This window comes from Heptranchias perlo, chromosome 34 (genome assembly GCF_035084215.1).
Source record: "Heptranchias perlo isolate sHepPer1 chromosome 34, sHepPer1.hap1, whole genome shotgun sequence".
Classification (NCBI taxonomy): Eukaryota; Metazoa; Chordata; class Chondrichthyes; order Hexanchiformes; family Hexanchidae; genus Heptranchias; species Heptranchias perlo.
The window spans coordinates 12,788,247-12,807,761 of record NC_090358.1 but is presented as its reverse complement, the minus strand read 5'-3'; the positions used below and the strand labels follow the sequence as shown (position 1 = coordinate 12,807,761).

Genomic DNA, 19,515 nt, shown 5'->3' with positions numbered 1-19,515 from the left:
TCTTCCCACAGACACTAGAACTGCTCTATCGAATCACTAATGCACAGAATGTAGCTGTTATTGTCCAAAAAATGCTGGACTATCTGAGGCAAAGCAAAGATGAATACATCACCATCAGCTTAGTTGGCAAAGTAGCAGAACTTGCTGAAAAATATCCTTTCAACACAGCATATCAGCTAAGACTTGTAGATGTGTGAATTAAGGGTGCAGAAGAGATTTACTGGAATGATTCCAGGGATGAGGGACTGTAGTTACGTGGATAGACTGGAGAAGCTGGGCTTGTTCTTCTTGGAACAGAGACAGTTGCGAGGAGATTTGATAGAGGTATTCAAAATCATGAAGGGTCTAGTAGATAGAGAGAAACATTGGCTGAAGGGTCAAGGACCAGAGGACATAGATTTAAGGTGATTGGCAAAAGAACCAAAGGTGACACGAGGAAAAGCTTTTTTACACAGCGAGTGGTTAGGATCTGGAATGTGCTGCCCGAGGTGGTGGTGGAGGCAGATTCAATCATGGCCTTCAAAAGGGAACTGGATAAATACTTGAAAGGAAAAAATTTGCAGGGCTATGGGGAAAGGGCGGGGAGTGGGACTAGCTCGATTGCTCTTGCATAGAGCCGGTGCGGACTCGATGGGCCGAATGGCCTCCTTCTGTGCTATAACCTTTCTATGATTCGAATGGGCATTGCTTTTTTTGCTTCATAATTAGAATGAGAATTGCTGAGATTTAAAATATGTAGAGTGAGTAATAAAACATGCTGGAACTAATTGAAAATGGTGTTTGTAAATCTGATTCAGTTGGAGATGTTTGTGAAATGTGAACTGTGAATTATCCTTCAGCAATAAATTAAAGTAGAAAACAGTGTACTTGTGGCTTTTATTTCACCAGTAGCAAAATCCTATGATTCACCAGGTCATGAGCACTGGACAGTTACTTGGCTATTTTGAGTGACTTAAAGGTGGGACAATGAATGCAGTGATTTCCACTACTCATATTTGTTCTATTTTTTTTCGGGGTGGGGTGCAGGAAGGTGTCTTCCACTCCCCCGCCTATGTATTAGCCTAATGATGTGGTTACATATGTGATATCAGCTTACATTTCTGTACCACTCATTACATATAAGGTGCCATTCAGGGGCGCTTTATGGTGCATACTGAGTGGGCACTGACTGGAGGGAATATAAAGTGAGTCAGGAGGGGGCAAAAGTACAGGCGAGATTTCTGAATGCAGGGAATTAAGGTTGCAAGATGGCGATGCTGAAGGAGAGAGTCTCGAGGGCGGGATAAGGTGACTGAATCAGTGGTCGAGTGGAGAATGATTAGTAGGCCAATGTTTGAGGGACATAGGGTCAGAGGAGGTCACAAAGGTAGGAAGGAGTGAGGCTGAGGGGGAATTTGAAGGCAAGGATGAGAATCTTAAGTCAATTCTTTGAGATGGTTTGGGAAGGCAGAAGAGTTTGACGAGGAGGGTGGTGATAGAGAAACTGGCCTTAGTACAGTTGAGGACACATGGCGCCATTCTAGTTAATGACTAATTAACATGGGCATAGGAGGAGAAACCACATGAGGTGGTGTAATGTTTATGATGCTCTGGGTAGGAATGGAACCAGCGGAGAGCAATGCCATGGAGGTGAGATGTTCTGGGGGGATTGAGTGGTCAACGGTGCATATGAATGCAAGGTGTTGACATCGTCAAAGGCAGCGGAATAACCTGCATTAGTAATAAAAAATGTATCGGAGAATCAAACATTCTCTAGACACTAGAGAAAATATTTATAAACATTGGATTGTATTTTTTTTTAAAAAGGATCGCTCCTAACTTTGTTTTTCCAGAGTGATTTGATTTGATTGTAGTATCTTTGTAACATACAGCAAAGAAAGTGAAAATTCACATGTTAAGAGTTTGCATTGCTGACAGAAGTCTGGAACATTATAAATCTCACCTTAAAAAATGTTACATAGAATAAATGGGAGTGCTAGATTTAAATAAATGTTACTTCTGTTGCCTCCTCTTCCAGGCTTCCCTGAAGTTAAAGTGCATTCTAGCAGATACGTTAATTAAAGCAGTCAATCATTTAGGTTGTTAATTACGTCTGTGCGTGGCTGGCATAAGAATGTAGAACTACACTTGCATCATTAGCTAACCTTAGCAAAAATGTAGTTGTGAGTATAAAGCGGGGAACACTAATTTTATTTTTTTTTGCTAAAATTAGTAAAAAGGAAGTAAATGTAGAGATGCTAATTTCCGATTCACATTTTTAAAAGCCTGTTAACCAGAAAATTATCTTTTCATAGATGTAATATATTATTCAATACGATTTTATATTGAAATATGCCTTCCCCACTCCCCCTTCCCCTCCAAAAAATAGTAAACAATTTTACAACACCAAGTTATAGTCCAGCAATTTTATTTTAAATTCACAAGCTTTCGGAGACTTCCTCCTTCCTCAGGTAAATGTTTCTGAAACATTTACCTGAGGAAGGAGGAAGTCTCCGAAAGCTTGTGAATTTAAAATAAAATTGCTGGACTATAACTTGGTGTTGTAAAATTGTTTACAATTGTCAACCCCAGTCCATCACCGGCATCTCCACATCCAAAAAATAGGTAATAGAATAAAAAAAATTCTCCTCATCTCCCCCCTGGCATTTTTGTCAATCATCTTAAATCTGTGTCCTCTGGTTACCAACCCTCCTACCAGTGGAAACAGTTTCTCCCTTTCTACTCCATCAAAACCACGTATAATTTTGAAAGCCTCTATTAAATCTCCCCTTGACCTTCTTTATTCTAAGGAGAATAATCCCAGCTTCTCTGGTCTCTCCACATAACTGAATTCCCTCATTTCTGGTACCATTCTGATAAATCACCTCTGTACCCTCTCCAAGGCCATGACATCCTTTCTAAAGTGTGGCGTTCAAAATTGGACACAATACTCAAGTTGAGAATGTATTGCCTGAAAGGGTGGTGGGAGCAGATTCAATAGTAACTTTGAAAAGGGAATTGGATAGACCTAAAAAGGAAAAATTTGCAAGATTATGGGGAAAGAGCAGGGGTGTGGGACTAATTGGACAGCTCTTTCAGAGAGCCGGCACAGGCACGATGGGCCGGATTGGCCTCCTGTGCTGTATGATTCTATAATGCCTTTCTATTTTGGTTTGGTTTTTGTCCTTAACAACCCACAAACATATGCTCCCAATAATGAGTGGTTTATACAAACCATGAATGCAGTGTTCTCAGCTGGTGGAGATATGATCCAACCAGATATCCCAAACAACTTCCTGAGGCTGCTGGCTGAAGGTAAGTAAACAGCAAGATGCTTTATAAATACAACAGTTATAGATAAGTGTTGGAAAGCTTTAAGCAATAGGGTAGTGATTTCAGTTTATTAATTGCTCCTTTAAAAGTCACATCTTTTACGTGGCAGTGGGAAAAGCTTTTAAATTCTTGTCAATTACAGTTCTTCATTTCTGACGCACACTCCAAGACAGTCCTTTTATCACACTAATAAAGCCATAAAAAAAAAACTTTTTTCATGAGTGCATTCTGCTGTCTTGATTTGTAAGTGGGTGGAAAAAATTGCTCAAGTAATTTGGTGGTGACGTTTGTATTATACATTGTTCAACCATATAATTTATACAGATCATAGACTGGATTTTTTCCGAAGGTGATGCTTGAAGATTTTTTTGTATAAAACATTTACAGCTCATACTAATACTTAAATTGCAATTTTTTTTTAAACCTAGGATTTGATGATGAAGTGGAAAACAAACAGCTGAGGCTTTATGCAGTGAACTCCTACCTTGCCCTTTTGGAAAAGGATAATACGCAATATCCTCAGAGATTCCTGCAGGTTATGAGCTGGGTAAGACTATTAATAAAAAGAATGAAGTAGGCTTAGCAGCTCGGCAGGGTAGGGATCTTTCAGGCACGTATTGTGCTACTAATCTCATTCTGAAATGGGTACCAATGAGTGCAAATGACAGTGGTACAATTACAGGTTTTGCATAGACTGATGGCAGACCATACCAGGCTCTCACTCAACAACACAGAGCCATTTATGACATTAGTGTAGCAATCACAAAGGTTCCAGCTTTCTATTTGCTTATATACACTGCTTGTTTATCAAATTCAGGGTTTACTGCAGCATTAGGCTAAATTTGATTTTTATCTTTTTTTTTCCCCCCACCTATCTGCATGAAGGTGCCATGCTACGTGGACTTCTTGCAGTCATCTGGCTGCAACAGAATGAACTTCTGACTTCTCATTAAGTGCTGTCAGAATTGTTCAGGAGGCAGGCATTCTGCTGTCTGCTTATTGGCAAAATCATTTTACGGTCCTGTTAATGAACTGGACTTGTAAGTTTGTATTATTTCTTCACTGGCTAGTTGTGCATAGGGATTTGGTTAATCCTATGTTTTCTTAAATCTTTAAAATCATGTAAAGAATTCTGCAACCAACCCAAAACACAACACAAATCAGACTAGAATTTTTCTATCCATTTGTTTGTACTTTTTTCACCAGTTTTCCACTTTTGAAGGAGTTGACTTCTTGATGGGACACAGTTTTAAGGGCATTGGACGTCTAGCCATTTTACACATGTGGACCTTAACATTGAGTGCTGGCTATTTGGCCACAGCAGGGATCACAGCAAAATTGATGTTACCCTTACCCACTGTCCACAAACCCACATTTCTCGCTGGGACCGTTGGATAACACTCAGGAGCAGGAAAGCTTTTTTATGTCTCTGCCTAACCCAAGGGATGTTGATGCCAATTGTAGCTCCCATACCACTGCTGTGTCTGAGATTGAATAACTCACCACAGACTAGAGGTCAGATCTGGGACCTTTCTGGATTTTACAGTTCAAGTACGAACTAGATAAGCTTCCTGAATCATTGTGGGAGCTTGTACTTTATTTTCACTGGTTTTTGAAGAGAAGTCACAAAAAATTACATGTAGTGCCTATCGCACTTCTTGCCCCATGCAAGGGATATTGTTATGGCAACATTCATAAATGCTATTGCATAAAGACATACAAAATTGTGCCAAGACATACTGGCCTAGGTTTTGTGATCATAACACTGATAGAACCCATTCATTTTAAATGGGTTACTGTCAGTATTATGATCAGAAAATCTGTGGCAAAACATTAGCAAGTCTAAAAATAAAAGCACCTTGAATGACAATCATCTGCTTTGCAGAAATAGTGGAAATTCACTTCACACTGGTGGCACTAAATGATTGAAATATTTTCTTTTGACCCACGTATCAGGTGCTGGGAGAGTATTCCTACCTCAAAACAGAAGTCAGACCAGAAGATATCATACAGAAACTACATTGCTTACTTGAGAAATACTCTGCAAACTTAGAAACAAAAGCCTGGATCTTGAGTGCAATTACCAAACTGTTTCGTCTGACACCAAATGTTAAAATACTGCCTGAAATCATGCAAAACTACGGCAATTCAATGGATTCTTGTTCGAGACAACAGTCTTTTGAGTTGAAGCAACTTGTTGAGAACAGAGAGATAATGAACACAGTTTTACCTCTGGATGCAAGTTGTGATGACATAGTGGTAAGTCTCTAGTGGCAATTAATTTTATGCAAGACTAAAAATATATGGTTAGTTAGGGCTAAAAACCGCCGACCATGGACTAATCCTTAAAAGCACAGAATAAATCATTGTTTTATTAAAAAGCTGCGTCCTGCTTCCTGGATGGCTCATTTCCTAAGTGCAATTCTTGGTGTGGAACTGAACTAAACAGAGCAGCAAGATTCCAGATTTGATCCGTACATCAGCCGAACTTAATGGAGCAGTAAGAAAAAAAGACTTTAATTTATGTAGCGCCTGTCCTGTCCCAAGGATGTTCCAAAGCGATTCACAGCCATTGGATTACTTTTGAAGTGCAGGCACTGTTGTTATGCAGGCAAACGTAGCAGCCAGTTTGTACACGACGAAATGAATAACATGATAATCTGTTTTGGTTGTATTGATTGAGGGATGAGGACATCAGAGAACTTCCTGATCCTCTTTGGGGGGAAAAAGCCCACCTGACCAGGCAAATAGTGCCTTGGTTTAATGTCCCAACTGAAAGATAGCACCTCTGATTTCGCAGCACTCCTAGATTATGTGCTCATGTCCTGGAGCGAGACTTGAACCCACAATCTTTTGACTTGAGTTGAGTGCTGCCTCTGAGCCAAACTGACAGTCGGTTTACCCCTGGGCAATGGAATGGGGGAGAATCAGTTGGGATTCTTGCTTCTTATGATTATCCGGTCATTCCTGCTGGAAATTGCACATGTATGGATATCAGATGAGTTCATCTGTGACAGCAAGATTGAATAACCTGCTAACGTAGACTTTGTGAGAAGGGGGGAAATTTAACGTGACATTTGATTGAGTTTAAATTGTAAGGTCTCTACTAACTTAATTTTAATGTGCAGATAACTTTCAGCCAGAAAAATATGACTGTAATTTCATGAGCAAGCATGTTGTTTGCTTTCTTAGGTTGATGCTTCATTGTCTTTTCTTGATGGTTTTGTTGCTGATGCTTTGGGTCACGGAGCTGCACCTTACAAGCCACATCATCAAAGACAGGAAGAGAGGTTGTCTGAAGAAAAAGGTAAAAAAAAAGATTCCAAGTAGTTAGAGTTACTTTCATGGTGGGCTGGTAGAGCAGTGGAATTGATGCACTAGTTCACTGCTCATCAGAGAGATGGGGCTCATGTTCAGATTGCACGCAAGATGAATTTCCAATCTCTGGGAACTGCCTGATGAGCCACTGAGTCATCATCAGCCATTTCCCAAAGTAAGAAGGAAAATAAGATGGGAGACATTAACAAAATGCTGGAATTTAAAGGATTGCTGAGAGTTAGATTAATTATGTGGGATAGGACACATCATCAGAACTCTGGGAAGCAAACTTAATGTCTGCTTATAGAGCCCAGTATGATTTGAAAAGTTTGGAAAATATAATGCCTCTCTGAAAAGGGGAGTTAGATTGGGTGTAGTGTTGGTGTGAACTGGGTGCTAGGTCTGGATGTGAGAGAGTTGTGGTAATTTTTGGATAAGTGATTGTTGAAAATCCAAATATCACTTGGTTTCTCCTTATTTTCAGATTAAAAAATCTATTAATTGTACGGTATAAAAGTTCTTGAAGTGAACTAGAATGCATAATTTTTAATACAAATATTCAACATTTTTCTGGGGAGCATGACCCTGGATCCACTCAGAAATGTGTCCCCAATTGTTAGCTTCAACATTTGGATTTTCCCTTCAGACTTTTGTGTACTTATCTTTTTTTTCCCCTCTGGTACAAGTGAAGGAATGTTGTGAATACCTACCGCTCAAGATATAAAGCTGCATAACTGCTTGTTATATATCAGAGCTGTTTTTGAGTTGTCAGCTTTCTGGGGGTTGTGTCAGCTTTTTTGAAGCTGATGGTCAGCTTTTGCTACTTTTCTACATTGGCATTTATGCGTTCCTCAAGAATCGTTATATAGCCAAACCTTTTATGTTCAATGGATTAACAACAGTATAATTGTAACAGTTCGTTGAGCACAGCTATGGGTGATAAATAGATTCTTTTGATATGCAGGACACGCTGAGGCAGTCACACATAGTTTCAGCAGTCCTTTGGACCAGGATCTTTGCCACTTCCCCATTAGCTGCATGTTTGTTGATGGAAAGTGGAGGGCAAAGTTTTCATTGTTTTATTTTTCTGCATTGGTTGTAACTCACTGCAGTAAGATTTGCTGACACAGGGATGTTAGTGATGCTTAAACTGCATTGCAGCTGCTGAACTGGAGAGGTGAGGAAGCACTAAGAAATATCCAAATGTATTTGAACAAAGTGAATGATCTTAAGCCCAAATCAAACCCCTTTTAATGAAACGATTGCATAGTCTTTTAGGTAGTGAGCAGTATCAAATATGTACATTGAATTACTGATGGTTAGAATCTATAATACTGAATCTTCACCAATCCCTGTCAGGAGGCTTTTCTGTTTTGGACCAAATTGCAATGGTTAATTGAATCTGTGGATGTATTATCTTGTATATCTTTATAACTTACCTTTTATAACTTTCAGCTTATAAAATTTATTTAAACATGCTCAGCAAAAAGGAAGTTGGTAAATAAAACTACAATTTTTAAATTCAAGTCTGTGCTGTCATCTACTCAGTGAACTGTTCTCAGAAAGCTGACCTGTCTTGCAAGTGTCCAGTGTAATCCAGGGGAAGGAGCTGTGGTTGAAATTTCTTATAGGTAAAATGATGTTTTAAGAGAGGTTATAAAGAGGTGAAAATTTGACTCAATTGCAGTACATAAGATAGTTATTGATACTTAATTTTGATAGCGAAGAAATCGGGACAGTGAATGGATGACCTCTAAATTTTGGCCAGCTTGTAACATGCCATTTATTAGACTTAAATTCTGCCTTTTAGGAGGAAGGACAGAGTTATACTGCCATCTGTTTACGATCAGGAATTTGCCCGCTCAGTAATTCAAATATTTCACCAGATTCTAACCAAATTTAGTCTCAACTAACACATGATTCTTTTTGAAAATGTTTAGCTGGACTTATCAGTGAGGTCCCCTTTTTGCATTGACTTCACCAGCAATCATTTTGAGAAGGAAAGAAACTGTTAAGTCAGTGTTAAGAAACTGCTTTGTCATTAAGATCGTCCGGGTGCGCCACCTGCTTCGGGGCTCACACACATCGTCACCGCCCCACCTTCAAAATCGGGGCCAGTATCTCTGGATACTCAACCACTCTAGTTGAACAGCATGTTGGCATTCACTTTTATTGTTTGATACTTTCCTTTGATAAAGAATCAATTGTACCGGCACACAAATCCTGGTCAGCTTTTTTTGCCGCAGTGACATAGAGTCTGATGCGGGAAGATACTCACATTTTAGGCTATTAGTTTAATGGTACCCAATAAATGATACCTGCCACCCAACTCTGACTTTCACACTTTTGGATACATTTCATATTCAAACAGGCAATCTGTTTATCGTTGCTTCACTGCACCCTGAGTGGTAAGAAGCAGTCCCTCTATCTGCAGTATTTACAAAATCCCTTAAGGATCAGAGGCCCCTGTATTCCTACCACACTTGATACCTGAAACAGTGTCATTGGCAATTCTGTTTAGCAGTTGTCAGCAGCTTTTATTCTGTGATCAGGAATTATTGAAGATGGTCCATGGCTTTTACTAGTTCTGTAGTCTGGTTGATCAACAGTGATATCATACGTGGGTATATTGGGGTATGTTGTTGACATCTAGTGAAACTTTTTTTATAGTGGTATTGATTTTGAAAGATGAAATCACAGAGATTGCTTTGGGAGGGAGGACTGTTTGGTGTTATTTCTGACTCAAATATGAAAAGGTGACGCATAGCCAGGTTCACAGATGGCATTTACATTTCATCCACTTTAATAAGTTTCAGATTTAAAATCTTTGGTCTGCTATATAAATGTCCTTGAAATCAATTGTGACTCAGCAGAAAAGCAATTTTTTCAGGCCCTCTATGATTTATGTTTATTAAAGAAATTGCTTATTAGCTTAACACCTAAACCCACCTCCACCTAATAAATGCTTAGTCTAGACAATCAAGATAGACATTTTCTTGGCATTTAAGTGAATTGCTTTATTCTCAACTGTTTAGTCCATATAGCCCTCTTAGTAAACTAGTTAATGCCTAATCACTACTTGTTTGCGCTGGTGTGTAATATCATACAGCCAAGGACATCAGGAGACTAAAGATCACCCCCACAATCTGCTTTGAGTTAGGCACATAAAAGAAAGAAATTCTTGTATTTATGTAGCTGAAACATTTCAAAGCACTTCACAACAAATACTTTTCTTTGGAATGCAGTGACTGTTATGTAGGCAAACATGGCAGCTATTCTGTGGCACCAACATATATCCTACAAACAGCAACGAACAATAGAGATAGCTTGGCATTATTCAAAGAGGAGCAGAGTGTTTACCAGGTCCAATCAATACCATCAAAAAAAAATTAACCTTTTAATCTCTGTTATAATAGGCCACCTTGCTCTTTCGATAGTGCCCATTTGCCACAAGTTTTAATACCAGCACATAACTTTGCCCTCTAGTCATGTCAACCTAATGCTTAACTATCTCTAAGTTGCAAGGTTGAGCAAGCATTGAAAAATTAACAAGGTATGTGTCTAATAAAAAATGTAGGGTTGTTCATTGAATTTGTCTTATTCTGACAGTGTAGTTTTTCATATCTATTAGTAAATTAATTGTGGACCATATTATGTGAGGCCTGAGGTTAGCTTTAACAAGGTTAAATGTTTTGATAACTTTTGTTGCTTATTTTTTAGATTAAGGTATTTATCCCTCTCCCCTTCCTCCACTTTTTGGTACCTTACCCTGTACCATCCCTTATCCCTGGACATGAGAGCAGGCTGCTCCAGGCCCCTGCCAGTGCTGCTCCAAAACTGTCTGGAGATCTGGTCCTGGCTACACTTACTTTGGTCTTTGTCTCCTTCCCTGCCCTCGTTTACAGCCACTCACTCAATTCTATGGCTAAATCAGGACCTCACCATATGGAGAATCAAAGATGCAGAGCTATGCTCTTATCATTCCATTGGAGCTCCACCAAGACGTCCAGTTAAAGTTAAATGGAAGGTATGAGTGAGACAGTGACTGGGAAAACAGAATATTTTTATTTGTCACTTCAGAAAATAATTGATATGTAATACACTGAGTACCTTGTTGCCTGCATAGAAAAATTATCATCTTTGAAACAGATAACAGGTTGCAGACCAGATACATAGCCGTCAAATATAATTTTCAGGTATCAGTTCTAAAGCTATGAACAAGATTAATTTGTTATTTCGTTCATTACCAAGGTGATACTCATAAAGCTTGTGACAAACAACATCATAGCTTACATTTAGAAAGGCTTCTGACAGATGTAAATTTATATGGTCCTCATAATGTTTCTTTGAAATGTTCCAATATGCTTCACGTGAATTTGCAGTCACTATTATTATGTATGATGTGGAGATGCTGGTGATGGACTGGGGTGGACAAAAGTAAGGAATCTGACAACACCAGGTTATAGTCAAACAGTTTTAAGTTGAAAATCACAAGCTTTCGGAGCTTACCTCCTTCGTCAGGTGAGTGAAGGGATTCTAAAATCGCATAGCATATATTAGGCTGGGAGACGGTCACAGCAATCAAAGGTGTCGGTGGTCAGATAGGTTAGCCACGGAAAACATTACATCCCAGTATACTGAATACACAATGGGTCAGATTACACAGACAGAGAGAGAAAGAGACCCGAAAGGCAGAGAGAGAGAGAGAGAGAGAGAGAATGTCCAGTTGTATTAAAAACAGATAACTTTTTTTTCCCGCTGGCGGGGTTACGTGTAGCGTGACATGAACCCAAGATCCCGGTTGAGGCCGTCCTCATGGGTGCGGAACTTGGCTATCAATTTCTGCTCGACGATTTTGCATTGTCGTGTGTCTCGAAGGCCGCCTTGGAGAACGCTTACCCGAAGATTGGTGGCTGAATGTCCTTGGCGGCCTTCGAGACACACGACAACGCAAAATCGTAGAGCAGAAATTGATAGCCAAGTTCCGCACCCATGAGGACGGCCTCAACCGGGATCTTGGGTTCATGTCACGCTACACGTAACCCCACCAGCGGGAAAAAAAAAGTTATCTGTTTTTAATACAACTGGACATTCTCTCTCTCTCTGCCTTTCGGGTCTCTTTCTCTCTTTGTCTGTGTAATCTGACCCATTGTGTATTCAGTATACTGGGATGTAATGTTTTCCGTGGCTAACCTGTCTGAACACCAACGACACCTTTGATTGCTGTGACTGTCTCCCAGCCTAATATATGCTATGCGATTTTAGAATCCCTTCACTCACCTGACGAAGGAGGTAAGCACCGAAAGCTTGTGATTTTCAAATAAAACTGTTGGACTATAACCTGGTGTTGTAAGATTCCTATTATTATGTAAGCAGAGGTGGCAGCCATTTTGCATACAGTAAGATTACAAAAACAGCAATGTGGTGAGTGAGCATTTGATCTGTTTTTTTTGGTGGTGTTGGGTAAGGGAAAAATGTTGAGAGAGTTCCCTGCTTTTTTTGAATATTGCTACAGGATCTTTAACGCCTGCTTGAATAGGCAGACGGCCTCAGTTTAACATCCCATCCAAAGGAAACTGCACTTGTGATATCGTTATCTGGGACTAGTGTGGGTATGTTCTCGGGGAAGAAGAGAAATGATATTAGTATTGCCAACATTCTAGTATCTTTTTACATTTGTGCTCATCAAGTTGAGGGATGGCCGTGCTGGAGAATAGAACATTCTTCCCTTTGAACCTATTGACAGTATCAGAGCATTCCAGTTAAAGCAGGAATCGGCTGCAGTCAGGAGCTGTTCCCCTGAATTGTTCTGACAAACAGACTGCAATGTACCAAAGTAATGGGCCAGAAATTGCTGGAAAAATAGTGGGGTGTCCGCGGCACCCACCATTATTAGTGCGTAAAAACCCCAGCAATTTGTGGTGAAGAAGAGGTACGCTGTGAGTTCCGATTCACTATGAATTGCTGGACGTTTTGCACTGCTCCGTCATTAGCCTCGCCAAAACCGAGAAAATTACCATCTCGCCATGCGCCTCCCCATTGTGTGTCGTGAAATTGCTAGATTTGTGTTGTTAATACGAATTAATCTCGCCGCAGCTATTTAGGGCTGGTAATTCATGTAAGGACTCTGTTAATGACATGATTTTTGGTCCTGACATGCCACTCAAACTCAGAGGTCCTGAAAGGGAACAGTGAAACTGTGGAGTATCACTCCTGCAGACAGTAAATTGTTCCTAGAGGTTTTTTAAATTTAATTTTCTTTTCATCTTTGCTTTCTGTTTTTTTTTCTCTCTCTCTTTCTTCCCCTTTATTTCTCTTTCTGTATCTAATTTTACTCTAATTCACCCTATTTCCTTCTCTTGTTCACTCGGTTTCTTTCTCTATCCTTAAATTTAATTGGTTAAGGAGATAGACCTGATGTTCACCAGGTCCTAGATGCCCCATTGATACTGTATGCAGCAATACATTTTATGTATATAGAATACAGTAATTAAGCAAATGCAGTCTGTTGAGAAAGAGCACCACCAAGTGGCAAAGTGGAACTGAAACAACTGTCATCAGGAGGTATTGCAGTAAGTTGATCAAGAAGAATAAAAGTCAATACACCAATTTTTTTTTTAATCAGCCGTAAGCAGTAAGAATATTATTGTTGGAAAATTTGCAATTACGAACAAGTTTTGTGTAATCATTAAAATGTATTCCTGTATTAGGTTTTGACAAATATGTCACTTGACATTTTGTCTGATTTTATAATCTAAAGGGTTTGGCTCTTCAGCACCACATTTACTTAACCTTTATTGTCTATACTTTTCAACACGGGTCGCCTAACCTTGGCTTTAGGTGGGACTTAGCATGAGGATATTAGGGAAGGGGATAGGATAATTTTGGAAAGAGGAGTTTTACACTTAGCATATTTGGAGTGAAAAGAATATTAGCCAAATGAAATGTAATAACATCTGGGTCATTGTGACCAGGTTTAGACACTGGATTGGTGAATGTTCAAACATTTTCTGTATCAAGAGTAAGTGCGGGGGGAAAAAAGTATTTTTTTGTTCTAAACAATTTAACTTCATCCATCCAGGGTTGCACGTATGGCTACAGTCCTCTGTTAGAAACTTATTGCACAAATTGAAAGATTTCACTCTATTTTGCTACAGTGTTGAACTTTGAACCATATGGACTATCTTTTGCTACAAGCCCACAGACCTCCAGTGTTACAGGAAGGCAGTCTCCAACAGGCTTATCCTTCAGTTCAGAGATTTCTTGCAACAGTACAGAAGCTGGATTAAAAGAGTAAGTTTAGGCTATTTTGTGTTTTTTTTTGATAAATATCAGCAGGTGTAAGCAAGAATGCTGTTTGTTTAATGTCTTGTAATATTAGAAATCCATTATATAGATGTAGCTTTTTGTATAATTATTGTTTGTGCAGTGTGAAATAATTTAATCTCCAAATTTCTAGAATTATAACACAGGTGATTTTTATGTTTGAACATGAGCATACTGGGGTCTGTATGTGAATATGTTCAGAAATAATAGATTGGTCATCTCTACAGCAACATTCATGTAGACGTCAGTCAATTTTGATGAGAACCCCAAAAGATACTAGAATCATTCCTTTGGTGGACATACTTGTTTCTGTTTTCCAATCCTACCTTTAGTGAGCTTGAAGGTGCTGAATGTAATTTTAATCACCCACTGTTCAGTTAATTTGCTACCGTTACAAATGAAAGTCAACATTTTCTTCTTGGAAGTGAAAGGACTTGCATTTATATAATGTCTTTCACCACCTCAGGATGTCCCAAAACACTTTACAGCCAATTAAGTACTTTTGAAGTGTAACCATTGTTGCAATGTAGGGAGATGCAGCAGCCGCATCCCACAAACAGCAATAACATAATGACCAATAATCTGATTTAGTGATGTTGGTTAAAGGATAAATATTTGGCAAGAACACCAGGAGGGCTCCCCTGCTCTTCAGATAGTGCCATTGGAACTTTTATGTCCACCTGAGAGGGCAGACAGGGCCTCGGCTTAACGTCTCATCCGAAAGATGGCATCTTTGACAGTGCAGCACTACTGCACTGAATCTTTGTAAGAAAATTATGTTAATGTTTTCAGTTTGCAACTTGCCATTAACCTCCTGTATTGTGTACACCAGCAGCCTAGTACAGGCTTAAAGTGATGTTTCACTCTGTGTGAAGTGTGTATTCAGAAACTGAGATTTTGAGGCAATTTTATGAGTTTTACTTTCATTTTTTTCAACAGATTTTATTATATTCCAATTTGATGAGTAGAACAAGATGAAGTACATACATTCTTACGTGTATTAAAAATGTAAATTCCAAGAAAACATGTCCTTTGATCTCAGTGGCATGACTGCTATAATTTACCGTATTTACATATTGGTAGATCATTACAACTAAGTATAAGAATTTTTGTTACATTTGAATGTAATACAACCACCGCATAACAGCCATGGAAATACTAATGTAATAGTTAATAGTTTAATAGTTAATTCAGCAACAGTTTTATTCCTGTGACTCTGCTCAGTTCCTGATCTCAGTCATGCTAGTGTGGGTAACTGCTGAATGAAGGCCAGACACTTCTGCAAACGGCAAGGGGTAAAATTGTAGGAAGAGTTGTCACTTGGCTACTTGTATTAGTGATGTTGGCTCAGAAGTGACATCGGCAAAAGTCTGGGAGCAAGCTGTTCATCTGCCCTCTTGACCACAAAGAGGTGTCTTTCCAAAAGGAGTCCAGAGGAAAAATAAAAGGGTAACATATCCTCCAATAAAAGAAAAGAAAAAGAAAGGACTTGCCTTTATATAGCACCTTTCACATCTTTGGAATGTGCCAAAGTGCTTTGCAGCCAATTAATTACTTTTGAAGTGTAGTCACTGCTGTAGCATAGGTGAATGAAGCAGCCAATTTGTGCAAAGTGAGGTCTCACAAACAGCAGTGAGATAAATAACCAGTTCATTTGTATTAGTGATGTTGATTGAGAGATAAATGTTGGCCAAGACAACGGGAAAACTCCCCCTGCACTTCTTTGAATAGTGCCATGGGACCTTTTACATTCACTTGAACAAGCATATGGGGCCTTGGTTTAATGTCTCATCCAAAAGACACCCTCCCTAGTGCACTGAAGTGTTAGCTTTGAATTATGTGCTTAAGTTTCTGGAGTGATCTTGAACCTATGACCTCCTGACTGATGCAAAAGTGCTACCACTGAGCCAAGGCTGACAAATAAGTAAATTCCAACCGGTACTACAAGCATTAGTTGTATTCCATTACACAATTCTATAATAATCTTTTTATTTAACTGGAGAACTGCTAACATTCTGATTTTATATCTTGGTGATAGAATGTCTAACTGGTGATATCTTACACGATTTAATAATCTCTCTTTTTGTTTCTGTTGCTTTTTTGTAATGCATGGTATAAATGATCAGTACAAAACTTGGAGGAGATGAATTAGCAATCTGAAGTTCACAAATTCTGAAGGATATTGGATTAATGATACTCCAGGTTTTGGCACCTAGTGCTGTTGTCAAGCATTTTTGGCCTGCATTTGGACAAACAGTATTGATTTGTAAACCTCCTTACTCAGTTCAGATAGTCTGACACTTGACGGAGTGAAGAAAGTGTGGGGGAAGGAGGGTTATCTTCGAAAGAAGGAATCTAAAGAAGAAACCTTGGTCAAAGCAAATTCCATTTCTGAAGGTGACATGACTACAGAATGCTCCTCCACAGCCGAAAAAACTGCTAGTGTCGTTTCCGCAGAAGAACAGGAAAAGCAGCTTTTAGCATCATCACTGTTTGTTGGATTGGGATCCAACAATTCAGTCAGTCTGGTAAGTGAATTTTAGCATGTTTGTGTACAGATTCACTTCAAGTAGAAATACGACCCAAGTATGAATTACAGCAGCCCCTTTAAAAAGCTGATGTCCCCATCAGTCTCTCTTTTTGTTTCTGTTGCTTTTTTATAATACATGGTATAAATAATCAGTACAAAACTTGGAGGAGGTGAATTAGCAATCTGAAGTTCACAATCTCTGAAGGATATTGGATTAATGATACTCCAAGTTTTGGCACCGAGTACTGTTGTCAAGCATTTTCAGGTTAGGTACAGTATGGGCTGGACATAAAGCCCCCGAACATCCATGGCCATTCCGTGTATTCCTCCTGTAACATTGGGCCCCAGCCCTGTGTTGAGGATTCAGTGATGGCCTTTTGGGGACAGAACCTCCATCCACCCCAAATGTAGCCATGGGCATGGGAGGAGGTTCTCATGTCTCGGGGCTCTTAGTGGCACCCAGCATGTAGTTGGCAAAGGTATATCTGGTCAGACCAGGTATCTTGCCAACCGAGGGTGGAAGTGAGGCCCACCTAGTGGTCTATGCCAGGATTGAGGTCTGGAGCCCCGAAGAAAAAGAATATGTTTAAAGACAAAATAATTTGGTACGGCAGCCTACTCGGAAGTGGGAGTGGGTACAGCTATTTCTTCTTTCCAGCGATCAGGGCAGGCACCTAATGCCCTTTCTTCCACCCTCCCCCCAAGCAGGGCTAACTGTGTCAGGCTTCCTAGCTTAGAGACTATGGTGGACACCCCTGTTGGTACGGGTGCCCGCGTTGCATGTAAATCGGGGAATCTCCCCCAGAAAGTCCACAGGGGTCAGCAGTGCAGGTTCCTGGTGGACATACCACGGCATGTAGAGATATGCACTCCATCTTGGATTTCCTGGGCTGAGGGTCTTAACCAGAGCTTTAAAATCATGTTCCTAACTGCACCAGTGAGAATTTTTCCATTGCCCCACACCTGCCCCAACCTTCTGGCCTCTTAGTAAGATTCCCAAAGACTCTGCTGAATGTGGATAAATTCTGTGCGGTAGGACCTGTGCTCACAAGAACTGAGTTGAAACTGCTGCCACCCATTTCCTATAGGACTTTGAACTCTGGATGAAAGAACAGTGTTCAAACCCACAGCACAACTAGTGACATCTCTTAATTCAATTCACTCAACTGTTGGGCAAAGTGGCCCCTTTGAGTCTGTCCTCTAAAAATATAAATTAGAAATAACTAATAATATTCTCAGCACATCAAATATGTGAGCTGTGAGTTGTGATGGTGGATGCACCATATCTTGTATGGCAAACAGGTCTTGCTGTGCTTAAACCTCAACCCAATTTTCTTTGCTAATATGTCAGTGTTTCATTCCATCTCCTATAAAAGGTTATGGTGCTAAAGTTGTACCTTCCTCCTCATCTCTTGGAAGTCTAATGCATCAACATGTTCTGATCACTGGCCTGTTCCATCCTTAGATCTGGTTGTGCATTATCCTGGTCTACTTGTGCAATAAGAAGAAAATAACGTGCATTTATAAAGCACCTTTTCATGTCCTCGGAATGTTCCATAGTACTTCACAACTAATGAATTACTTCTGCACTCAAGTCACAACATTCTGGTTCCGAAGGCGAGAGCTGCTACTAATTGAGCCAAGCTATCACTACTTTAGTAAAGCTAATGTAATGGGAAAGATGTATGAATCTGACCATCTAAGTAATCATATTTTCTTTTGAGACCACTCAACATAACTTGCTGGTTGAACTTAAGCAATCTATTCACAAAATATACAAGGCACAAATGATGTTTTTCCTGTTAAAATCTGCCTGTTCCAGATGAGCTCTATGCTATGCAATAACCCAGACAACATTCCCAAACGAAACCTTTAAAGGCTATTTTTGAGAGTATTGGCAAAGAGTTTAACACGTGTAATCACTCCAGTGGTTGGCCAAAAACCTTCCTGTCACAGGTTTAGTAATTGTTAGAACTAATTGCTTAAAGTTTATAGTACCCACTTAAAGATGCTGTCTGCCAAGATTTCTATTTTTCTTAAAATTGCAGTCCTTTTTAATGTACTAATAGGGGAATGTATAAAGATTTAACTACAGGGCTTTATAATCCATTTTTGGATGACTGCAAAATCAAAGTGATAAGTTCAGTTCACAGAACCCATTTGAAATTTTAGTGTGTGTCACATTGCTGTCTGACTTCATAATATCTTTCTGGACTATAATTAGTAACTCTGCAGCCGGGTAACAAATCCATCCTTTTTCTGGAAACTGAAGTACTTGCTGCTCTTTTGCAATGTTTTAAAGCAGAAAGTAATCTTATCATACTTTCAAGAGGAGATATAATTATGTGTACACCCATATACATACATACATACATACATATATAATATATAAATTAAAATGTTGTGGGGAAGAAAAAGGAGAAAATCCAAGAGCTTTGGGATCTGTATTTTGAGGGTCAATACCTACAGGAAAAATCTGCTTAGTTTGTGGAAGATTGAAGTGTTGCAATTCCCAGTAGTGCCACTAGGGGGGGGGAATTTCCATTTCTGCAGCATAAACCCAGAATTATGGGGTTAGATGGGACTTCTGAGCAGTTTTACATTTTGTTGTGGGATTAGCCCCATTGAAAGTCCATGCAAAACTTCAACAAGAAGCATTTTGCATAGTCTAAATATTACAGATAGTACAACTGATCCAATTAGATGATTAACTGTGTGAATGTTTCTGTTAATTGAATAGATTTCCAAACAATTTTATATCTACCCCATTAAATTTGCTCATGGTAAGTAATTTTAGCTGTAAATTACTGTTACACGATTCCTTTTTGCGCACTATCCATTTTACTAGGCTTATAGGTACATGTTACATGCAGTCATGTATAATTTGCCATCTGTTTCAAAAGTCCACCAACTAGTAGAAACTAAATAGCAATTTGAGCAATTTACCTGTAGTGTGTAAGAAATTGTGCAGCAGAAAACTATTGCTAATATTCTCGTCTGAAATCCTGATAAACTGTGTGTAATTGGCT

General features: G+C 39.3%; 1 protein-coding gene across 1 annotated transcript in view; it reads left to right on the top strand.

Moving 5' to 3' along the window:
* The window catches only part of ap4e1 (adaptor related protein complex 4 subunit epsilon 1), a 52,806-nt gene that overhangs the window by 22,985 nt on the left and 10,306 nt on the right, over window positions 1–19,515 (top strand). The window contains exons 11-17 of the mRNA XM_067971441.1: window positions 12–151; window positions 3,182–3,294; window positions 3,741–3,859; window positions 5,269–5,571; window positions 6,505–6,619; window positions 13,788–13,923; window positions 16,241–16,484. Coding sequence (XP_067827542.1) covers window positions 12–151; window positions 3,182–3,294; window positions 3,741–3,859; window positions 5,269–5,571; window positions 6,505–6,619; window positions 13,788–13,923; window positions 16,241–16,484 — 1,170 coding nt within the window. The remainder of the gene's footprint in view (window positions 1–11; window positions 152–3,181; window positions 3,295–3,740; window positions 3,860–5,268; window positions 5,572–6,504; window positions 6,620–13,787; window positions 13,924–16,240; window positions 16,485–19,515) is intronic.